Source organism: Nasonia vitripennis, chromosome 1, assembly GCF_009193385.2.
Source record: "Nasonia vitripennis strain AsymCx chromosome 1, Nvit_psr_1.1, whole genome shotgun sequence".
NCBI classification, from domain to species: Eukaryota; Metazoa; Arthropoda; class Insecta; order Hymenoptera; family Pteromalidae; genus Nasonia; species Nasonia vitripennis.
In genome coordinates this window covers 25,917,169-25,939,082 of record NC_045757.1, presented here as the reverse complement: position 1 = coordinate 25,939,082, position 21,914 = coordinate 25,917,169, and the positions used below count along the sequence as shown (strand labels likewise).

General features: G+C 41.2%; 2 protein-coding genes across 4 annotated transcripts in view; one reads left to right on the top strand and one right to left on the bottom strand.

Annotated features, from left to right (window-relative positions):
• Positions 1-4,655: 4,655 nt before the first annotated feature.
• LOC103316022 lies at positions 4,656-6,009 on the bottom strand. Its single transcript, XM_031920933.1, has 3 exons — positions 5,614-6,009; positions 5,109-5,538; positions 4,656-5,032 (listed from the first exon to the last, which is right to left on the bottom strand). Exons 1-2 carry the CDS (start codon positions 5,870-5,872, stop codon positions 5,189-5,191), a joined length of 609 nt encoding a protein of 202 aa, XP_031776793.1. The 5' UTR covers positions 5,873-6,009; the 3' UTR covers positions 4,656-5,032; positions 5,109-5,188.
• A 12,574-nt stretch (positions 6,010-18,583) lies between these two features.
• The window catches only part of LOC100118475 (transcription factor AP-2-epsilon), a 200,512-nt gene continuing 197,181 nt past the window's right edge, over positions 18,584-21,914 (top strand). For 2 of the 3 annotated variants that reach the window (XM_031920740.1, XM_031920741.1), the window contains exons 1-3: positions 18,584-18,767; positions 19,574-19,695; positions 20,946-21,192. Coding sequence is in view for 1 of the 3 variants with exons in the window: in XM_031920742.2 (XP_031776602.1) it covers positions 21,157-21,192 (36 nt within the window). In the remaining 2 variants the exon portion in view is untranslated. The remainder of the gene's footprint in view (positions 18,768-19,573; positions 19,696-20,945; positions 21,193-21,914) is intronic. The other variant, XM_031920742.2, reaches the window with a different exon arrangement.

Sequence of the window (21,914 nt, the reverse complement as noted above, 5' to 3'; positions counted from 1 at the left end):
GGTCCCATTCGGCTTGCAAATGTTCACTTTCGTGTTTTGCTGAGTTTGATATTCTCTCACTTTTGTCTTTACCAGGTTACCCCGTTCTCGTCTATTTTACTGCCTCTTCTTCATCCTTCCCAAACTAAGGATCTCCCTTCTTTCTCACAGTTTTGCTCATCCATTTTTCATCGACACCGTTGGAACGTATGATTACATAGCGTCCTTGATTATCACCTACAAGTCTATCCATTTTTTCTGTCTCAAAAAGATTAGAAAAATATATGTACATATAAAATTCTCAAAAATTGGGCATGCAAAAATACACAATTCTTCTTTGATGTTTTAATCCTAAAAATGCAAAAAGAAAAAATTTGGTAGTGCTAATTATATTAAAACAAAAACTTTTAAAAAGAATGATCCAAAATGAATTAAAGAGCGACTATTGCTGGTACACTTGCTCTGATGATGCCGACAATTCCTCACCTATCCAAATATATTTAATGGCAAAATAATAGAGCCGGACCATCTCTACTATCGTCAGCAAGTAGACTGCGACGCAAAAAGGAAGCTTTGGACTGGCCGTTTCCCAATCGCCGCTTGAATTCCCCGTGTCTCTGGCCAGCAAAGATAGGTGGCGTTTAGGCATTTTTTCATTTTCCTCATCATATGCGCGCACGCACATAGGATATATAGCGGTGCTTCATCTATGCTAAGCCTTTTTTATTTGGGCTTGCTTCATTGGGCGGCTCATGGTATAATTATTATATAACTGCCTAGCTCTGACCCTGGTAGAAAATTTCCCTCATATCTGCGCAGATTCTGGCGAATTTTATGCCGGGTGACCAGAATATGTTGGAGAATCTGGGCAAAATCTACTCCCAGTGGCGACGGTACTCGGCCAGAATCTGTTTTTTTTTTTTTTTTTTTTTTTTTACATGGCATTTGGAACTCGAAAGTTCATCGCCTCATCTACGCAAGCCTTCCACGCTGCCCTATCTTGTGTCAACCCCACCCAAGATGTACCTCTCCGATCGACACCCACCCGTCCTATTTCTACTAGATCCGCTTTTACGTTGTCCTCCCATCTACGTCTAGGTCTACCTAGAGGTCGCGTTACCATCGGCCTGCCCTTCATGACACGCGCTGCCGTACGGTCGTCTCCCATTCTCGCTACGTGCCCTGCCCATCCCAATCTGCGCGATTTTATTATTCTGTTAATATTTGGTGACGCGTACAGATTGTGTAACTCATCATTGTGTAGTCTCCTCCATTCCCCGGTTTCCTCATCTTTCTGCGGCCCGTATATTTTTCGCAAGACTTTATTTTCAAATACCCTAAAACGGTTGTCCGCCTGCTTAGTGAGGGCCCACGTTTCGCACCCGTACAGAACCACCGGCAGTATTATTGACCTGTATATTCTTATTTTAACGTTTTTAGACAACAGCCTCGACTTAAGTAAATTACTCACGGCGTAGAAGCAAGCATTACCCGAATGGAGTCTCATATTTATTTCGACATTGATCTCGTTTCTATCATTTATGGTCGTACCCAGATACCTGAATTCACTAACCTTTTCAAAAGTAAAATTCCCAACTCTGAGATCTTCCTCCCCTCTGCAGATGCCTAGCTTATCCACAATCATGTACTTTGTTTTTGATTCACTCACTTCTAACCCTGTATACTCCACCGCTTTTATGAGGATTTCCGCGTTTCTTGCTACCGTTTCCCTACAATCCCCCAGTATATCCAAATCATCTGCGTAGCCTAGTATCTGCGTTGTTCCATTAAGCGTTGCGCCCATCTGGCTAACCTGCATTTTTCTAACGGCATATTCTAACGTTAAGTTGAACAGCACCGTAGAGAGTCCATCCCCTTGTTTTAAACCATCGCGTATCATGAAGGGTTCTGATACATTACCGCCTACTCGAACCTTTCCCGTGCTTCCGTTCAGACATATTTGAATTAATCTCACGAGTTTTTTCGGTACACCGAGAAGTACTAGAATTTGATACATTTTGCTTCGCTTAATAGAGTCGTACGCTTTTTTAAAATCTATAAATAGTTGGTGTATGGTTTCGCAAAATTCCCATTTTTTCTCTAACAACTGTCTTATGGTAAACATTTGATCGCTCGTCGATCTGTTGCGCCGAAATCCGCACTGATAATACTACTATATCTTCCGCGAATGGAGTGAGTCTAGCTTGTATTACGTTTGACAGAACTTTGTAGCACATTGCTAAAAGTGAAATACCCCTATAGTTATTGCAGTCTGTCTTATCCCCCTTTTTAAAAATCGGTATAATGATAGATTCCTTCCAATTTTCGGGTATAGTTTAATTTTTCCAGATGGCACATACTAGTTTATAGATTTTGAAAGTGAGCTCGACGCCCCCATATTTGAGTAACTCAGCTGGTATAGAGTCATTTCCCGCGGCTTTATTGTTTTTTAGCTTTTTAATCGCGGCCTCTACTTCTTGGTAGCTCGGTTCCCCACGTGGGGTTCAGCAGTGTGAATTTCGTCCCCTAATTCTTCGCTATTTTCGTGCACGTTTAATAATTTATCGAAATAATTTTTCCACAGCGACAGTAATTCGTTGTCATTTGTTACGAGGTCCCCGTTTTCGTCCTTCATCAATTGCGCTCTACTCCTAAAACCCTTTCTGATGGCGTTAATCCCTCTGTACATTTCGCGGGGGTTATTTTCCTTACTGTTAGTTTCTATTCTCCTAATAAGATTCTTTTGATACTCCCGCTTCTTATTTCTGTAGATCGAGCTCGTCCGTTTCCTTACGTTAGAATACTCTTCTACGGTCCTATCGCTTCTATTTTGTAAGCTATCTAATTTAGCCTTTTTGCGCCTTTCAAACCAGAGTTCGCACTCTTCGTCAAACCATGGTTTGCTCTTTGGCTTTTTCTTTTTACCCAGTACTTTGTTCGCGGCCTCTTTTATCGTTTTTTCGATGTCCCCCCATAAGCTATTCGGTTCGTCATTCCCCTCCGGCGATGTGTTTGCTTCAAGTGCCTGAAACCTGTTAGTAATTTCTATCTGGTACCTAATTCGCTCTGTTCTATCTCGTAGTTTCTCAATATCGAAGCTTTCTACCTTGTTTGCTCGCTTACTATTTTGATTCGCTACTAGTCTAGCTCTTAATTTGGCTACTACTAGGAAGTGGTCCGAGTCGCTATCTGCCCCTCTGTAAGCCCTTACGTCAAGAACATTAGTATGACGTCTTTTTTCAATGAGGAAATGATCAATTTGGTTCTGTGTGGCCCCGTCCGGCGATGTCCACGTTGCCTTGTGTATGTTCTTGTGCTTAAAACACGTAGTTTTGATTATAAGATCTTTTGCCGCCGCGAAGTTTATGACCCTAATACCGTTATCATTGCTGGCTTCGTGCAGGCTTTCCTTACCTATAGTAGGCCTAAACATTTCCTCCCTACCTATTTTAGCATTGAAATCGCCTAATACTATTCTTGTGTCGTAAGACGCGAACTGGTCGATTACCTGCTCTAAAGTTTCGTAATAGAGATCCTTAGCTTCTTCTTCTTTGTCCTCCGTAGGACAGTGTACATTAATAAATACATATCTATACCATTCACCTTCGATAATGATGTACAAGAGCCTATCATTGACGGATTTGAAACTTTTAACCGAATGTATGATATACTTTTGCTTACGAGAAATCCGGTGCCTAGAGATCCCCCACTCCCGGCCCCATACAGGTACGTGAAGTTACCCGATGCTAGTACTCCGCCATCTGGCCACCGCGATTCCTGTATTGCTACCAAATCTAGATTGTACCTATCAGCTTCGTTTACGAGTTCTTTAAACGCACCTACTCTGTATAGACTGCGAACATTCCAAGTTCCGACCCTTAAGTCCCTTTTGGTTCGGATTTGATTTTTTTGAGCCCTGATGTTATGTTAAACCCGCGCGCTTCGGATCCTGTTCCGATCGCAGGTGAGTCCACCGTTCTAGAGGTGATAACCCCCATACCTCTCTAGAACTAAGTATGAGAGCTTTCCGACTTTGACGAGGACAGTGTCAATTCGTCGTCAGACACACTACGGTTTCATTCTCGCATCCTAACGCCCCCCTGCAAGGCAGCGCGCCTTCGCTGGCATCGTTACCGCGTAAGACCAGGTGACGAATCATTCTACACATCCCCTTTCAGGGCAGTTGTCATCGCTCCCGCATCCTCCTCGGCAGCAGGATTTTGGCCCATTTTTGTAATGTGTGATGAAAGAGATAGATTGAGAGATAAGAGATAGTGTGAAGTGTTTTTGTTGTTGTGGTGCTTGCGTAGTGTTTCTAGATGAATGCGTTCGACAGTGTGGGCTCATCACACCCACGCCTGTTCCTATCGGCTGTCCGCGGCTGCTTATTCAATTTATTCGCAGCTAACCTCTTTCTCAGGGGCTGTTCCTCTATCCGCAACCTAAGGACTCGCTGTGTAGTGGTGATAGGCACCCACCCGTCCGATCTGGACGACAACGCCCAAGACCCGCTTAGGGTAGCGGCATTGTAACAGCGGCCAGAATCTGGTAGCGAGAAAAATAATAGGAAAGACTTTGAGGTTACAAATTGATGAAAACAATTTTCGCAGATTATTTAATTTATTATTCAAATAAATATTTAAACAATTTATTTTACATTTTTTTATGATATTATCAGTCATTTGCATATATGTTAGTTATTACAATAGTCTTTGGTCATTATTAATTAGTCATTCTGAATAAAAAAACTAATTATTTAAAATAATAATTATTCTTTCCACTTGGACACATTTGTCAGAACATCAGATAAGGCATTATTCATTGCTTCTTGCTCTACAGCCAGGTTATTTTCCTTTTTCAGTTTGTTAATTAATAATTCCATCAATGTACACAAATGTGTACTCTTGAACTTGTATTTATTTTTATTCAGTGCAGAGACCTTCAACACTGTGAACTGTATTGCTAAGTCCTTTGCCATGAATTTCTTTAACATGCGTACCTTTTATTTAGATATTGACAGATCATTATCCATCGCTGACTTGAATTCGACATACTGAAACAGAAAAGGAAAATCTTTCATTAACTTATACATAACCAAAAATGTATAATATAGTAAAATGAAAGCTTACCACATCTTTCTTAAAATAAGAATTATTCTCCAACATTCCTTCGAAAGTTTGGAATTCATCATAAGTTTTCATGGGTATCTTCACTCCGTATTTTCTTTTCCTGGTGGTGCTGTACTGCCTGATCCGTGTCCTGCTGTTGCTGTACTGGCTGATCCGTGTCCTGCTGTTGCTGCTTGATCTGATTCATGTCCTGTTGCTGCTGCTTGGTCTGATCCGTCTCCTGATGCTACTTGTTCTGATGCGTTTCCTGGTTCTTCTACTGTTGATGTTGCTGATGACTCTACTGATGCTGACTTGCGTGACCCTTTCTTCTTGTATTTGGTTGGTGAAGACTTCTTATAGGTTTGAGTAGTTCTTGCTACTGGAAGCAAATCCTCTTGGTTTTTTAGATTTGGTGAATTTTTTTCCAATTGATTATCTTGTTGGTCATCTATATAACAAAAAAAGTATACATCATAATAAATTGTTGGAAATACATTGCAATCACTTATTTATTTCACCTTACCCATCAAACTTGTTAACAGCTCACTGGCTTCGGCTCGTAACTTCTGTCTTTTCACAGCTAGTGTTAACTGAGCCTGTGCTTCTGAAGCACTATCTTCTGACTTTAAAGATAACACGTTGTCTGTCTTAGTCAGTCTCTTGAGCTTAACTAAAGCTTCCTTGTACGTCTTTGAAAAATAACATACTTTTATTAGATATTTGTGTACACACAATATATCTAAGACAATTCTGCCCAAAAGATAGTTTCGCGGCCAGATCATCCGGCTAATTTTCTACAAGGGGACTTTGACTTAAAAATACGATTCCCTTATTCCTATATATCCATCATATAAAAATCCTATTTGAGAATCTCGAACTCGAACTTGATCTCGATCTCGAAACAAGTGAGCGGAGTGAGTCGCGCTAAGCAAACATAGCGAATGTAATAAACAAACTGATGGCTAAATTCAAATGCGGTTATGGAGTTAGAATGAATGCTTTGATGTTGTTTATAGATAATATATAATATATTTATATGTATCTACGCACACTAAGATAAGATCAGACGCAAATTCGCGCCACTGTTATAGATTTTGATTATTATTATTATTATTTTAATTATTATTATGCTATTGTCTGTAGCTTCTGTAAATATAATTATTCATTTAATCATAAAGAGCTATTACAAAATATATTTTTTTTTATAATAGAATCAAATATTGTTAGAACAGGGAAGCTTGATCGGGACAAGCTCTATGAAAGATTATTTATAAATACTAAGGTTTTACTGGTTGGCGTAATAGGGTTATATAGTTCACTCTGTGCATGTTCTGGGAGACACGTCGGGCCTAAGGAGTTTTATTTTTTCGCAAGGTTTCGAATAGAGTGGTTAGAACAGGTAACCTCGATCAGGGCGATTGCTATGAAGGATTTTCTGTCTATTTAAATTTTGCAGATTTGCTAAATCGCGAATGGTTAGAACACGAAACTTAGATCGGCATGAAAAAAGTTTTGAAGGATTTTCCTAACGTCAAAATTTTTCCATAAGTAATCGGGCTAGATGTACCTCTTTATTATACACGATTCATGAGATCCGTCAGGTCTAGAACGTTGGGTTGTGAACGATTGGTTATAACAATAAGAGACGATTTACAGTGGCGGAAATCCGTCATAACGACAACCCTGATAATCGAGGCTACTTGTTCTATTACTACTCTCAATCGAATCCTTGCGAAACAGACTTTTTAGGCCCGGCGGGACTACTGAAACATGCACAAAGGGTACAATAAACAGGACCATCCAACCCGATAAAGCCAGCACCTTACAGTACAGTTTCCGATCGAGGTTTCCTGTTCTAACCATATTTCATTCGATTCATTATGAAAAACATTGCGAATGTAAATAAACAAACTGATAGCTGAATTCAAATGCGGATATGGAGTTAGAATGAGCGCGTACGCTCATTTCATACCGATTGTGTTCTTTGATGTTATATATATATATATATATATATATATATATATATATATATGTATATACGCACATTAAGATAAGATCAGGCGCAAAATCATTCTACTGTTTTAGATTTTAATTATTATTTTCTATTGTCTGCAGCTTCTGAAAATAATTATATCTTCCAAAAAAAATACATTTTGTAATAATTCATAATTATGAACTATTACAAAATGTATTTTTTTTTTTATCAGAATAGAATCAAATAGTCAGAAGAGGAAATCTTAATAGGGACAAGCGCTATGAAAGATTATTTAAATACTGAGGTTCTGCTCGTTTGCATAATCAGGCTGGATAGACCTCTTCGTGCACGTTCCTGGAGACCCGTCGGGACTAAGAAGTTTTATTTTTTGCAAGGATTTAAATAGAGTGGTTAGAGTACGGAGAGTTTCAATTTTGCAGATTGGCTAAATCGTGAGTGGTTAGAACACAGAACTTCCAAACGTCAAATATCTGCGTAAGTAATCAAGTTGGATGGACCTCTTTATTATACACGATCCATGAGATCCATCGGGTCTAGAACGTTGTGTTTTTTGCAAGGAATCGAATGCGATTGGTTAGAACAAGAAGGGACGAATCAATCGAATCCTTACGAAAAAATAAAACTTTTTTAGCCCGGTGAAACTCCCATAGGCACAAAGTGTATAATAAAGAGGTTCATCCAGCTCGATTACGCCAGCGCCTCATAGTACAGTTTCTGATCGAGGTTTCCTGTTATAACCATATTTCATTCGATCATTATGGAAAAACACACCTGTTAATACTTCTTTATAAATAAAAAGTCATATAATTATTTACAAAAACTATACAGAAAAAAGAAAACAATAATTCGAATCCGAGACATTGGCGTGCTTGCGCGCCTGATCAACCCCTAGTCTCAGAAATTATAATTCTCTTATTGCATTTCCTATCAAGGCATCTGAAGATAGTCATATTGTATGAACTTGATGATTTTACTTGACTATTATATATATATATAGACACACACACACACACACACACATACACACAAGATGCTATTGTGCATCAGGTACGACTAAGAAGATTTTTGTTATTTAAAGAGGATTTATTTTTTGTGCCACATTTTGTTTTATCGTTCCTATGATATAAGAGTGATACTTTTATCCATAATATAATGTAAATAAACAAACTGATATTCAGACCTATTATATATATGCCCTAAGATTACATCAGGCGCGAAAACGCGACAATGTTTTATTTATTTTATTTATTTATCAAACCACTTACAATGCCTTTAGAAGGCATCCTATAGAGGTAAATAAAATTACCTGTACATAGGAAATGGTATAAAGAAACGCTTAAAAACTAACCTAAAATTAAACAAGAAAGAAAAGTAGAAAAACAAAACAAGTATGTACTTTGCAAACTCGTTGTGCTCCCCACCTTTCCAGCCCTTTCATACTGTTGTTGTACAATTTGTTACTCATGATTGTGTTTATTTGTCTTTTCTAGCTACTAATATTCATTGCAAAAATACACGCAATTGAATAAAGTTTCGAATTTGAATACCCAAATAACGATGATAAAACTTTTCAATGTTTAACAAAATACTTATTAATAATACATTTCTATATAGTTTATACTATAACTTTCAAAAGTACTTATTTACATAAAATGTCTATTAGAGATCTCTTACATTGCGTTGGTTAATTGTAAAATACTAGTACTTAAAATTTAAGAGTTTTACCATAATATATTGCATTCATTTTCTTTGATATATTCTTTGAGTTTTGTTTTAACTTTTAGCTTACTACCTCATAATTCTTTCAGATCAAGTGTTAAGTTGTTAAAAATTTTAATTGCTACATAGTAACTATTCTTTGTAGCTATTGTGTTAGATATTTTAGGTATTTGAATATTTTTGTTTCTTGTTTTTTACTTGTCGAGTTAATATATTTTTGTCTTAGATTTTTATGATGGTACAAGATTGATTGATAAAGGAATAATTGTTTTACGTTTAGCGGGTATTTTTCTTTTAAAAATTTGCTTTTACAAATAATTTTCATGATTTTATTTTGTACTCCTTGAATTAGTTTAATGCAAGTACCATAAGCTCCGCCCCATGCAATTATTCCATAATTAATTATGCTATGAAAGAAAGCGTAGTAAACAGTAAGTAGTGTTTTAGTGTCCATGATGTTCTTAATTTTAGCAAAAATAAAGATCAAATATTTGGTTTTTTTTATAATATAATCAACGTGTTTATCCCATTTCATATTAAAATCGAAGATTAATCCTAAATATTTATGGAATTCAACTCTTTTTAATGATTTGCTATCAAGCCTTATATCAACTGTTAATGGCACACTATCACAGTAATTTCCAAATGTCATGACAACTGATTTCTCTACATTTAAAGACAATTTATTTACTGCTAGCCATTTCGCTACGGTTTTTAAATATTCATTCATCCTTTCCTCTGCCTTAGCCCACGTATCGTCACTCGAGATGACGATGGTGTCATCAGCGTAGGACAGGATAGAATCATTTGGCATATCTCTCAGTAGATCATTCACGTATATTATAAATAGTAACGGTCCTAGTATAGTTCCTTGAGGAACTCCAATTGTTACGGTTTTATCTTCACTCATACAATTAGGAATTTTTACTCTTTGTTTCCTACTGTCGAGATAGCTGATAAACAAATCTAAAGCAGTCCCTTTGTTTTGAATTTGATAATTATTTTCTATTTTCTGTAGCTTCTGTAAATAATTTTATCTTCCTTTAATTATAAATAACTATAACAAAATATATTTTTTCATAAGGAATCGAATCAAATATGGTTATGGAGCAGGGAAGCTTGATCAGGACAAGTGCTATGAAGGATTACTTAAATACTGAGGTTTTTATACTGGTTGGCGTAATAGGGCTGGATAGACCATTTTCTGTCTGTTCCGGAATCAGTACTATTAATTACTTTATATTAACATGTACATTGAATGTACACACGAAATTTTCCAAAATGTTTTCTCCTCAAAGGTTCTTGTCGAATCAGCCCATCTAAGCGTCATTCTCAAATTTATAAGTCCACAAAGAAACGAGAAGCACTTCCGATACACCCCAGCTTTTCGAACGACCGCAACACGCATCCTTATTCGAATCCCCGAAAATTCCACCCTCTCTCGCATCATAAATCCACTATTATATTCTCCGAGCGCAGGCATTTTTTTCGATAGCCGCAACTTCTCTCCCAGCGGACTTCTCACTTTCTCCGGTTCCATCAAACTAACCCTCGGCCGACTCTCATCTCCTCTCTATTAGCTATAGATATACCCGCCTCTCATCTCCTTATTTTCCTCGAAGCGCGTGGCCACCCACGCCTCCTTCGCGCGTAAAAAACCCCGCCGCGATTTTCCTTCCTCATTGCTCTCCTCCTTTTTCTCCCCCGTTTCGATCGACGCTGCACAGTCGCTACTCGCGTATAATGTAAGAGCGATCGACTCGACTGATGTGTACATACGATCGAATATGCACCGGCGCTGCGTATATGGGGGTATAATACAGGCGGGCTCACGCGTATACACTCGCCACAAATTAAACTCACGCACAGCGCCGTTCTTCGTCGCCCGCGGCCGAATGCCAACTAATGAGAGAGTCGGAGAAAAGGGTAGGAGGCAAGGAAAAAAGAGCGATCGGACTTCTTTGAGATGCGAGCGGTGGTGTTGTTTGACTTTTTTTCAAGATTGTTGTGCGTGCGTGATTTTCTTTTTTCGATTCTGATGCAACAAATGTCAAGAATATTTTGAAAAACGCGGATTCAACGTGTCCGCCTGTAGAGACGTAAGAGCTCGAATTTATCACGTTCACCCATATAATACTCGGATTCTATAAGTGCGACGCATAAAATTAAGAATAAGCGAGCATAATACCCGCAACGAGGCGATCGCAATAACTTGGCGCGAATATATTGGAGATTCCTGTCCTCCTCTCCTTCTTTATCCGCTTCCCCGTGCGTGGCATTACGCCGAGCTCTCGAAAATAAGCCGGCGACGAAGTAAATCTTAAAAATCGAATAAGTCAAACGGAATCGACGCGAGCGAGCGAGAGAAATGACCGAGGGCGACTTGTTCGCGCCGTAGGCGACCGAGCGCTTAAATAAGCCTCGAAACTAATGTTTTATCGCGAATTAGGAGTCGCGTCGCGCCGTTTCCTCGGCGCTCGGACGCATTGCTTTTTTCCGGTGTGTATACAAACTGTGCAGGTTATTTTGTCATTCTTGCACGCGTGCGACGTACTTAATGACCTTACATCACGCTATATTCGCTATTTTTATTTCTGTGTATGAAATTTAATTTTAAGCAGTCTTTGTGTTTTCGAAGTTTATCGGATTGTGTATGCATTCGTGTTTCTGCTTTTGAAGATTTATGGACTAAAACTAGTTCTGTATGAAGTTTACCTTCGTGATATGTTTAATATTCTTAGACCAGTTGCTACTTTGTATTATATAAGGAAGGAAGCTTCTGCCAATGCAAGATTTTCAATGAGAAAAGTTCAACGGATGAGTTTTCAAAATAAATACCTAAAAAAATATACCTAAAAAAACACGTTGAAATCTTGTTCTTTATAGTCATTGAGATTCAGAAGACTAGTCTCTAGCCATACATTTATTCAATTTTGTTAAGATTGCGTTAACGATCTATATAATAATATAATCATGCAAATCGAAACTGACGTTTGAAAAGACATCTAGCTAGCAAACAAGACCGCTAGACGAACTGATTGATTTAATTATGCCGTACTTAATAATTACGCTTAATAGTTCAAACGACTCTAGCTTGTGCAGATTAAAATTCAAGAATCAACATAGTCTTTAATCGCGCAGAAGTGTCTATAATCAATTGTTTTCTCTAAAGCACAATACTGCCAGTTAATTTGCACTACATTGTTGTGTGCCATCGATTCATCAAATTCTTTTGTGATACACTCTTTACCCCCCAATAATGAATCTCGGCACTTACAAATTCCAGCCAAGGAACTTCGTAAAGACAATCGAAGCGCATCGTCGAGGCGGTAGGAGCCGAAGAAGAGATAATCCATTTTGTTAAGAGAACACGTACAGCGCAATAACTCGGTAACTCGGCCGTGGTAACGCAATTAAACTACCGCGTCATTACTCGCTCTCTCTCTCTCTCTCTCTCTCTCTCTCTCTCTCTCACTCTCTCTCTCTCTCTCTCTGGAAGTTAGCCGGGCCGGGCCGCTGTAAGTTCGGAATTACTAGTTAAATTGCATGCACCTACGAGCAAGATCTCCCCAGAGGTAGCGCAGTGCCCCTCTCGCGTCTGAGCAATCTGCGCATGTGTTTATCCGTGCGGAGGAAAATGGAGGTAGACTTGGCATGCATATAGCTGTACCAGCCGGGCCAATCGCGACGATGGCCGTCTTACCCTAATTACCTAATTATCTCTCGGGGAGATGACCTAACTTTCGGGCGCCCGACTATGTGTGTACGGGTATGTATAGTTGGAGAGAGAGAGAGCTTTCCGTCAAAAGATGCAGGACATAATCATGTACTGTGCGCACGGCGCAACGGATCGCGAATCGATTTGTGAGTTGCCAGTAGAGACGAGGTAAGTCTATCGGTTCAAGTTCGGAAACTTAAATTTGAGTTTCTCGAGTGGAAGCCGGGCGTGTTGGTCGTTGTGTATGTTGCGCTGCTGATGGAGGAGTGCGAGATGGATATCTAATTGAAATTATCGGTTATACCAGGTTGGTATCGATCGAAGAGACCGTTTTGAATTTGATGGCTTTAAAAACAGCTCCGCTTGACGATATGTCACTAAAAGTGCGAGCGTAAAACATTCACGAGAATCCCAGCGACACAAAATAGCCCTTAAAGCACACACACACACGTACACACACACCAGACGCGTCGGTATAAATCGAGTCGCGACTCGAGTGTGCGAGTAAACAGTCATCGAGGGTCTGTTTCCCATAAACACATACACACACACATACGTTCGAGTTCTCCCGAAATTCCGGCTCGGCGTCCTATGAAAGAGCCGAAGAATCCTTTATATTGGCTATATACAGAAGCCTCGAGGGCAGCTCCTTCGCGCAGGAATCGATAAATCCCATCGAGAGAGAGAGAGAGAGAGAGAGAGAGAGAGAGAGAGAGAGAGAGAGAGAGAAAGGCGTCCACTCGGCGCACATTGATCCACGGAACCTTTCTATCGACGCTATACACTCTTGAGGACCGCAAATCCTTTCATTTCATCGATGCTATAAAAAGCCCACAAAGTGCTCCTCTTCATCAGGTTATCTCCGAAAAAATCGCCGCTAAATCAATTAATACTGCAACGCACTATGTTTGGGAAAACATATCGTGTCCCGAATCCCATTGAAATCTTTTCAGAGCCGTGCGTGCGGGTGCAGCTCTTAGCGGCCAATGTTGACTTAAGCGCGTGGCGAATCCGCCTCTCAAAACATCTTTCTTGTCCTATACGCGTACACGAGGGGATATCGCGTACGTATAACAGTTTTTCTTCGCGCACAAAAAATGCCGCTGAGGAATCTTCGTCGCGCTCGTGCACGCTTCGTTAGACACGCACTGTGTGGGTAGGCGCTGATGGCGTGTTAGCGGTTTGTACCGTTCTTCGAGGGATTTTTCTGGACTTTTTTATGCCACGCGAGGACAATGGTCAGCTTTTCTGGGTTACGCTGGAATTATGGCTGTTCGTTTGATTTTATTGCGCTTTGTGGCACGTTGCAGAGGGATGTGCGCGATTGATACGTGATTATTCGATTGGTTATATTCTAACAGGTTTGTTTGTTTTGGGTTTTCGGAGACATTCTTTCTGATATAAAATGGATGTTTGGGATCGCGCGAACAATGATAACATCGATGACAATAGCATCATTAAACGACGCTCGTAAGAGTTCGGTTTTATATTTTGTGTACTATCGAGTGTATGAGAAAATTCATCATCGATTTTGTACAAAGCACAATCTTTATTTTCCTCAAATCCACGAGTCTCCCTTATCTTTTCTTTTTCCTTTGAAGCCGGCGTCTAAGAATATTTCCTTTGAGGGTGAAGACCCTCAGACCGTATGTTACTGATCGACAAGTGTTCTCCCGATCGCGGCAGTGTATACGCATTAATCCGAAAGCCGTGTATGCGCGTACATTATTTTAAATTCAGTTATACAAATAATTCATGTTTTAGTATTCGGTTATTATCGAAGTCGGTAATTAATTCGCAGAATGTTAAACGTATAATATGACATTTTGTCGATCATATAGAATTCCACGTAAAACAAATTGGCTATAGCGTTGGCCTACAACGGAGAACACCATTTACATTGTTATTTTGTAATTTCACAGAATGTAATAAACAATGAGTCAGATTATTTTAGTTAGCACTGCACAATTCGCGCAAATGATTATTATTTCAACGTCCCCTTTTTCCCGTGAACAACAACACCAACAACAAGAAACGTCAGCTACAGGAAAAAAAAGAGCAGTACGAATTCTATTTGCAATAAATTATTGGGAGCAGAAAGCGCGTGGAGTTTCGAGATTTAAGACGACGTTAAAATTGCATACCAGCTAGAAATCGGATACGGGACTTGAGACGTCGGGGCGGTTACCAGCCGAGTAAAAGGGGGGTGGCTCTGCGGATCAGAGCTGCTCTTGGTACCCCTTGGGCATCGGAGCTCGCGTCGAACTCCATCTAAGAGAATCTGGAATTTTGATCCGGCACTCCGATAAGCGCTCAAAAATGTGAGAAGCCATCCCCGTAACATCTACATTCCGCAGTGCGAGCTGCGTGACGCGCGTATCGTTCCGAGGTATTCAATTTGAAACGCGTGATTTTTCCGCGAATTTAATAATAGGCTGTGATTGAATTTGACTTTCCGATGAAGATTTTTACCCTCTAAATGTGGCTGTAATTTTTTATCTCGTATACTGTTTCTGTATAAAAACAAATATTACGCTTTATCGAACTTGTCTAGCGCTCGACAAGTGCCTCTGGGTACAGATGACAAATTTCATCGTGATCCAGTTCGTGAGAACGCGCGCCATCGCCTCGGTGTATATTCTTTATAATCGCATTCATCGCCTCGTCCCTATTTCGCTAGGTGTATAAGGTAGGCCGCGCGTATGGATATATCAAATAACGAGAGCGATTCTGTGTCGGTCGCGCGCAAATCCGATCACGATTTCGCAAAGGCGTGGCGCGAGCGGCTTTCTACCTGCATCAGGAGAGACGGGCGCCAAAGGATGCTTTGACCTCGGTTCTTTGCTTTAATCTTACCCGCGTTGGCTCGACGGCTTACGGTCGATGCTATACGGCCGCACAGCAGAAAAGTAGTGAGGTGTATAGCCCACTGGCGGTGGACTTTCATCGAGATTGTTTGAACGAGTCTAAAATTCCAGGGGGTAACTGTTCTGGGATTTTTTTCCACTATTATCTTGAAGATTTCTGTGTTATGTCAAGTGTCAAGATAAAACATCATTTTTTATTGTTATTAAAGAGAATCTCTTTTGTTGGAATGCCAGAAATCACTCGAATACGAATTTAAAAAATTTATTGTCTTCGGTTTTCAATATTGCAATCGTAAAGAATGCAGTTTAGTTTACCAACGTTTATCTTTTTAAAATATTTCACAAGTTTTATAGGACGAATTATATAATCGTATATTGTGTACCAAGGGCGTAAAGTGGTCCTTTTTAGGTCGAGTGTGGATTTTGCAGTACCAGCCTGGGCCGAAAGCGAGGGCGTTTACGAGCCGCAGACGAGCACTTCAACCACACGAGGCCAAAAAGCCCGCTAAGCCCATGGTGCACACCATATTTTTTGTAACGCATGTACTGATTTTCGCGTTTCAAACTGCACTTGTTAAATTTCACGCGAGTTTAGAAGATTTGCCAATGAATTAAGTAGCGGGCGCAAAAGTACTTTTGCACCCGCTGCTGCATTTTTTCGCCCACCGATCGGAAAACGATTACTATTGTCCCTAATTTTAGGTCAAAAAAAAAACGCGAAAATCGTGCATGTGTTATGAAAAATATTATATTTCATGAGTCACAACACTATCAATTAAGTTAATTATAATATTTAGAATAAAGATATGCAATACCTTTTATGAATTCTTATTGCCTGGCTTTTTCATTCTGCCATTTTAAAAACCAAACTTTATGTAATTGTATCCTGAAACAAAGCAATTTCCCAATACTCTTTCTCGCACCATCATTATAATGTCAGAGTCTTTGGCTAGCGACGACAGGTGGCGCAAAGGTGCTTTTTATATTTCCCTTATGACAATTTGCGCACGGAAGTATAGATATAGCGGTGTGTCACCTTTACCAAAACTGCCTCATGTTAGTCCTTACTTGGGCGACTCATGCTATAACTACAACTGTTCCGTAAGTCGTTGACTGTGCTCATCGTATCAGCTGCAGCAACAACCACCACCTGAAAACGCACAGGTAATTTCTGGCGCGGAGGTTGTGCGGGGTCAAAAGGATTGACCGAAATTTGTCCTTTGGAAGTTTCCGGAGGGCCTCCCGGACTTCGCCCTCCTGGAGGGGCCTCTGAAAGAAGATCTCATCCTACTCCTCTTCCTCCTCCATAACGTCGGTTACAGAGGTAGTGATCGCCCGGGTAGAACGGTGGCTGGAGTCGTCGCGACCGCAGCTGTCACTGTTGGTTCAGTGACTTATAATAACGATGTTTCTGTTCAGTAATTATACAATTACAGAAATGATACAATTTACAGAAAATACCTTTGTTTAAAAGAATGTATGGATTCACATATCGGGAGATCAAATTTGGTTACCACCATAATTCTTGAGCATATTTATATAACAAGCTGGGACGGATTTATGTGATGTTTCTGCCACGACAGTCGAATGCGCCTTTTTATTTTTCACATGACACCTTACCCCTTTAACTAACATTCCACCACTTTAACCGCTGTACCACCCTTTAAACTAAAAATTCTGTCGAAAAATTATAGAAATCAATATAGCTTTTTTTTAATTTCTGACTATCTATATCATTTCATAATCTTTGAGAAAGCATATTGCCAATTCAGTTATATAGCAAAGGGTTTTTTCGTTACTTTTAAAAAGTTTTAAGAATACCGTAAAATTTTTCAAAACTCGTTAGAACCACCTTGAATGATTCAAATAAAAATAAAATATATGGAATAATCATTCGATATAATAATTTTCGAGTCCAGACTTGTAAATCAGGCGAATTGTCAGAGCCAGATTTTCACAGTAATGTCATTATCTATATAGCTTCAAGGCGTTTAATTTTATACTTCAGCCAAAGATTCATGTATTGCTGATTCCCCATAAACAACAGACCGAGCTTCCTAAATATCCCGAGACCATAACACTAGAAATACACCCGACATGTTTCTGCGCAATCACTACTCCCGACGTAACTAGAGGTAAAAGCAAGATCGCAAAAAATCAAAACCAAACGCATATTTACGCGGGACAACGAGTTCTTCACGTACATAACACACACGCGTGGAAGCGAGCGAAGAAAGTGGAAGCGCGAAATCCGCGAGGGGTAGGTATATCATGCGCAGTAGCGCTCGGAGAAAGAGAGACGAAACTCCGCGAAGCCGACGTCGCCTTTATCGTTGTCAGGGGAACGGCGAGACGAGAAAGAGAGAGAGAGAGAGAGAGAGAGGGTGAGATGAATCAAATTGGTACGGCAAATGAAGCTGGAGGCTGAAAGAAAGAAACAGATCGAGAAATGTGGAGGACGAGTGGGAATTTAGTCAAGTAAAGTGATTCAGGGGCTTAAGTTTTCGTTACAGTTTTTTAAGGTGGTTTCGGGTTTGCGTGAAAATTACAGCGATTCACGGATCGTTTCGTGGAGCTTCGAGCGCAATCGATGCAAGTAGTAGACGTCCAGCGTGGTGAGACGTCTACTTCCAACATCCCCTACAGCTTTCGACGTTATTCGTTTTATTCTCGTCGCATATAAGGCTAAAATCCACGTCAAACTATTCAAAACAGTGCATAAAACGAAAATCCACGCCAGACGCAAGCGCAAGCCAGCAGCTCATGCCAGATAGAAAGCGAAAGCTCGGCAAACGAAGAAACAGCCGAAAAAGCCATCGAGCTTCTCCCTCATCCGCAGCACCAATACTAACCCCGATGCACACATGAGTCCTCTGTACACTGACAGGAGTATAGAGTAGGGGATAGCCTCGCACACGTAGACGCATCAGCAAAAGCGTGCTGCGAGAGAAAGAGAGAGAGAGAGAGAGATAGAGAAAGAGAGAGAGAGAGAGAGAGAGAGAGAGAGAAAGCGAGTCTGGGCAGGTAAGGGAGCATCGATTGCCGGGTGCGCGTGCGCCGTGTAGGTACACACACCACTTTGCCTCGATGTCCCCTCTCCGGGTTGGCCTATCAGAACGAGGCCTCGGTGGCGCGCCTGCGTGGCTAGAGGCGGCGCCGCCGGGGGGCGGGAGCGCCGCGACGCCTCTCTCGCCCCGAGCGCAGTGCGACGTCGCAACGCGCCACGTGCGGTGTGTGTGAGATCCGAACGCGCGAGGGACAGAGAGAAGAAGAGAGAGAAAGAGAGAGAGAGAGAGACCGTATATTATTATCGCCTGCAAGACAGCGCTACATCCATCGCTTCCTTCCGGTCCAGCTTGCTGCTGCGTCTCTCCAGGGTATACGCGCTGCCGACGGATTCTTTTCCGGACCTACCCTCCGCTTCTTCGGCTGTCTCGCGCGGCTGGCACTGTTTGGCATAACTGCCCGGATGCGCGCGGCTTTTAATTCGCTTTTTTCTCGCGGCTATAGAGCGCTTCTCTACCTCCTTTTAGTACAGTCCCTCGTTTCTGCTCGTATACGCTTTCTCGAGAGGTATTCGGAGATTTTGCTGGGCGTTTGGCGCATTGGTATATAGGGTTGATTGAAATTATTTAACGGGAAACAGTAAACGCGATCGGCCACGAGATCGAGCGACCGCGAGACAGCCGTGCAGTCTCTCCCATGCCCACGATAAAACGCGCGGGTGGGGGTACCAGCGAAAGAGAGAGAAAGAGAGAATACACTCGATTCGCATCCACATCCTTATCCCCGCGCGCCTCGTCTTCACGGATTAGAATTAGGCGTCGCGCGTACACGTCCAATCGACCTTGCACACAGCCCGCGCGCATACACCCACTACTCTCGCGAAATACCCCCTTTTCCGCGCGCAATCTCTCTCTCGCTCGCGAGCGAGCGCGCGCGCGCCCGCATACCCCTGTCTGCGCGTCTCTCGTTACCTATACACGTCACAGCTCTCAGAGCGAGGAGCCTCCGTCGCGCGTGCTGCTCTCCGATGCCTCTCTCCGAATAACCGTGCGATACGGCGCTGCGCGAGTACTTTCGACGTCGCTCGATTTTTCCTTGTTCTCGATGTTGTTGTTGCTGTTGTTGTTTTCAACGTTGTTTACGACCGACTGACATGTAAATCTATTGCGCTGTTTAGGTGCGGTATCACGTATGAGAAGAGAAGGTGTGACATACAGTGCTGCGTTCGCTTGGGATTGAGTACTTTTTTCTTTTTGTGGTGATACGTGGAGTGATGCGGAAGATTCCTTTGTGCTAAAGGTGAGGACCCTTGGTTTATTAATTTCTAACCTAAATTTTTGCGATGCTTGCATGCGGAAATCTGTACGTTGGCAACGAAGTTGAGATTTGCCGTTGAATCAGTTTATAGGTTATGTTGAGAAATTCGATAAACGCGCGTGCATGTTTCTGGCTTTATTATTGAAAATTAAATTAATAACCAATTTGCTCGATTCATTAGCTACTCGTTAACGTGGTTATGCTGTGATTAAATTCCTTGTTATATTCGTGTTTGCTTGCACATCCAATCAGTTGACCAGCCATAAATGTATTCAAATTAAGCAAAAGTGCACAAGTGAATCTAAATCTCCGTAGCAACGAATAACCGAATCGAATCAAAATTCCGTCGCGCTTAATTGCGACGAATCGATATCCCTCTCTAAAGCAGTGCGACAACAGCTGAAGAAGAAATCTCGCCGCAGCTTCCAGCCGATTATACACGCGTCAGCCGTGGAAACAGTAAAAATACGAGATGGAGGAAAAAAGGAGAACCGCGAAAAAGGATAAAACTTTATTAAAAAGTTTGTCTGGCGGGCGAGTGTCGTGTGTTTCCCTTTCATTTTCCGGGAGCATTTGCAATTAAAAAACGGTTGTGGCACCTCGGGGAGCCGTATTTAACTTTGCTTAACTAAGTTCGCTCTCGCTGTTGACGGAACGCCCCAGGGATCGGCTGTGTGCACGCGCGCAGTCGTCCTCGTCGCCGCTTGCCGTCTTCGTCCTCTCTTTACGGGGGCGACGATGAGCCGTGTGATTTTTTCAGTCTGCCAAATCTTTTTCCTAAACTTTCTTACGCAGATTTTAACGCCGCGCAAATAACGCTCGATTCTCCGAGTTTCGTTTTGCGTTCAGTGCTTTTGTTCTGTGTTCGCAATCACTATGTTATATGACTATAGTTTATCCGTATCGTTATGCGTGATTTACTTTGTGTTTATAAAATCATTGTTATTTGGGGGTGGTCATGATAATTAGTTAATACAGTGCCGTGTATAATTTAACAGACATTATTCTAAATAAATGTTTCCATATTGTTTTTAAGTTTCATTTACGGATTTATAAAATTATCGGATTACCACTCAACATTCGGTAGCTAGAATTATAATATAATACAAAAAGAACGAATTGAATTGTAGTTGGCAAATGACAAAATTTGACATTAAAAAGATTTTCTTGATTACATAAGCTTCAATAACATATCAATAATCAAAGTTTGTTCTTATTTACGACTGTTTCAGAATCCACGATCATCATCAGTGCAATATCAAAGAACTATATACATAAACTTAACATGAGATCGAGTTCATCGTTCAAAGTATGATTCGAGTGCGCTTCAGCTCGTGAGAGAACCGCGTTAATCGTCGGGACTCGGGGCGACACGGTCGAAGCTTGCGGGACGTTGCTGTTCCTGCTGGTGTTCTGTGCTTACTACCGAGGAACATTGACAACATGTCTTACTTGGCCCTCGACTCCAATGCCTGGCAGGTAAGTCTCAAAGCTGTCTGCGTACGTGTTTTTAAGGTGATTTGTTTGATCGTCTCATAATTCAAATTTACATACACGATGAAAAGTTTGAAGATACTTTGATTGCGCATTTAAAATGCGATGATACGTGGCAATCGGTGTAAAATGAGCTTTCAGAGCTGTGATTTTGAAGGAATACGATTATACAAAATCAAGCGTTATTACACAACAAACATTTTCGCTTACTCGACTCACTCGATATACGATGTACCAGCATGAATATCCACATGATTGACAGCGTAATCAAAAGCCAAGCCACTGCTGTTACACACGAGAAAATCTAATTAAAACAGCGAAACCGTCATAAGAATCCCGAGTAAAAAAAAAATGCATGACGACATGCCGAAGCCGCGCGAAACCCTTTAGGCAAAAAGACAAGTAGCTCAGGAGGCGAGTGAAAGCGTTGCGGCTCCCGGCCCGAAACCCCGGCAGCTCTTCCGAGAAAATGGCGAAAACGGCGTATGCCTCGAGCCGTGGGTTATTCGGTTAGCGGGCTGCTTCTTCTCTCCCAGCGGCAGCCATCTACTGGTCCATGCCTCGTCGTCTTATGCACTACTGCCAAACCTCATGCGATTAGGCGTCGCGCGAGAGAGAACAAGGCGACTCTGTGTCTCTCACTCGATTATCGTTTAAGGCGCCACCCCCGAGCTATGCGCACAGGTGCACGCAACGCTCCTCTCTCT

Bases quoted from the DNA above. Each gene is read 5' to 3' on its own strand.
- LOC103316022 (XM_031920933.1), bottom strand. From the start codon at position 5,872: ATGATCTGGCCGCGAAACTATCTTTTGGGCAGAATTGTCTTAGATATA. The intron at 5,539-5,613 runs GTAAGGTGAAAT...TTTGTTATATAG, and splicing joins GCTGTTAACAAGTTTGATGG to ATGACCAACAAGATAATCAA.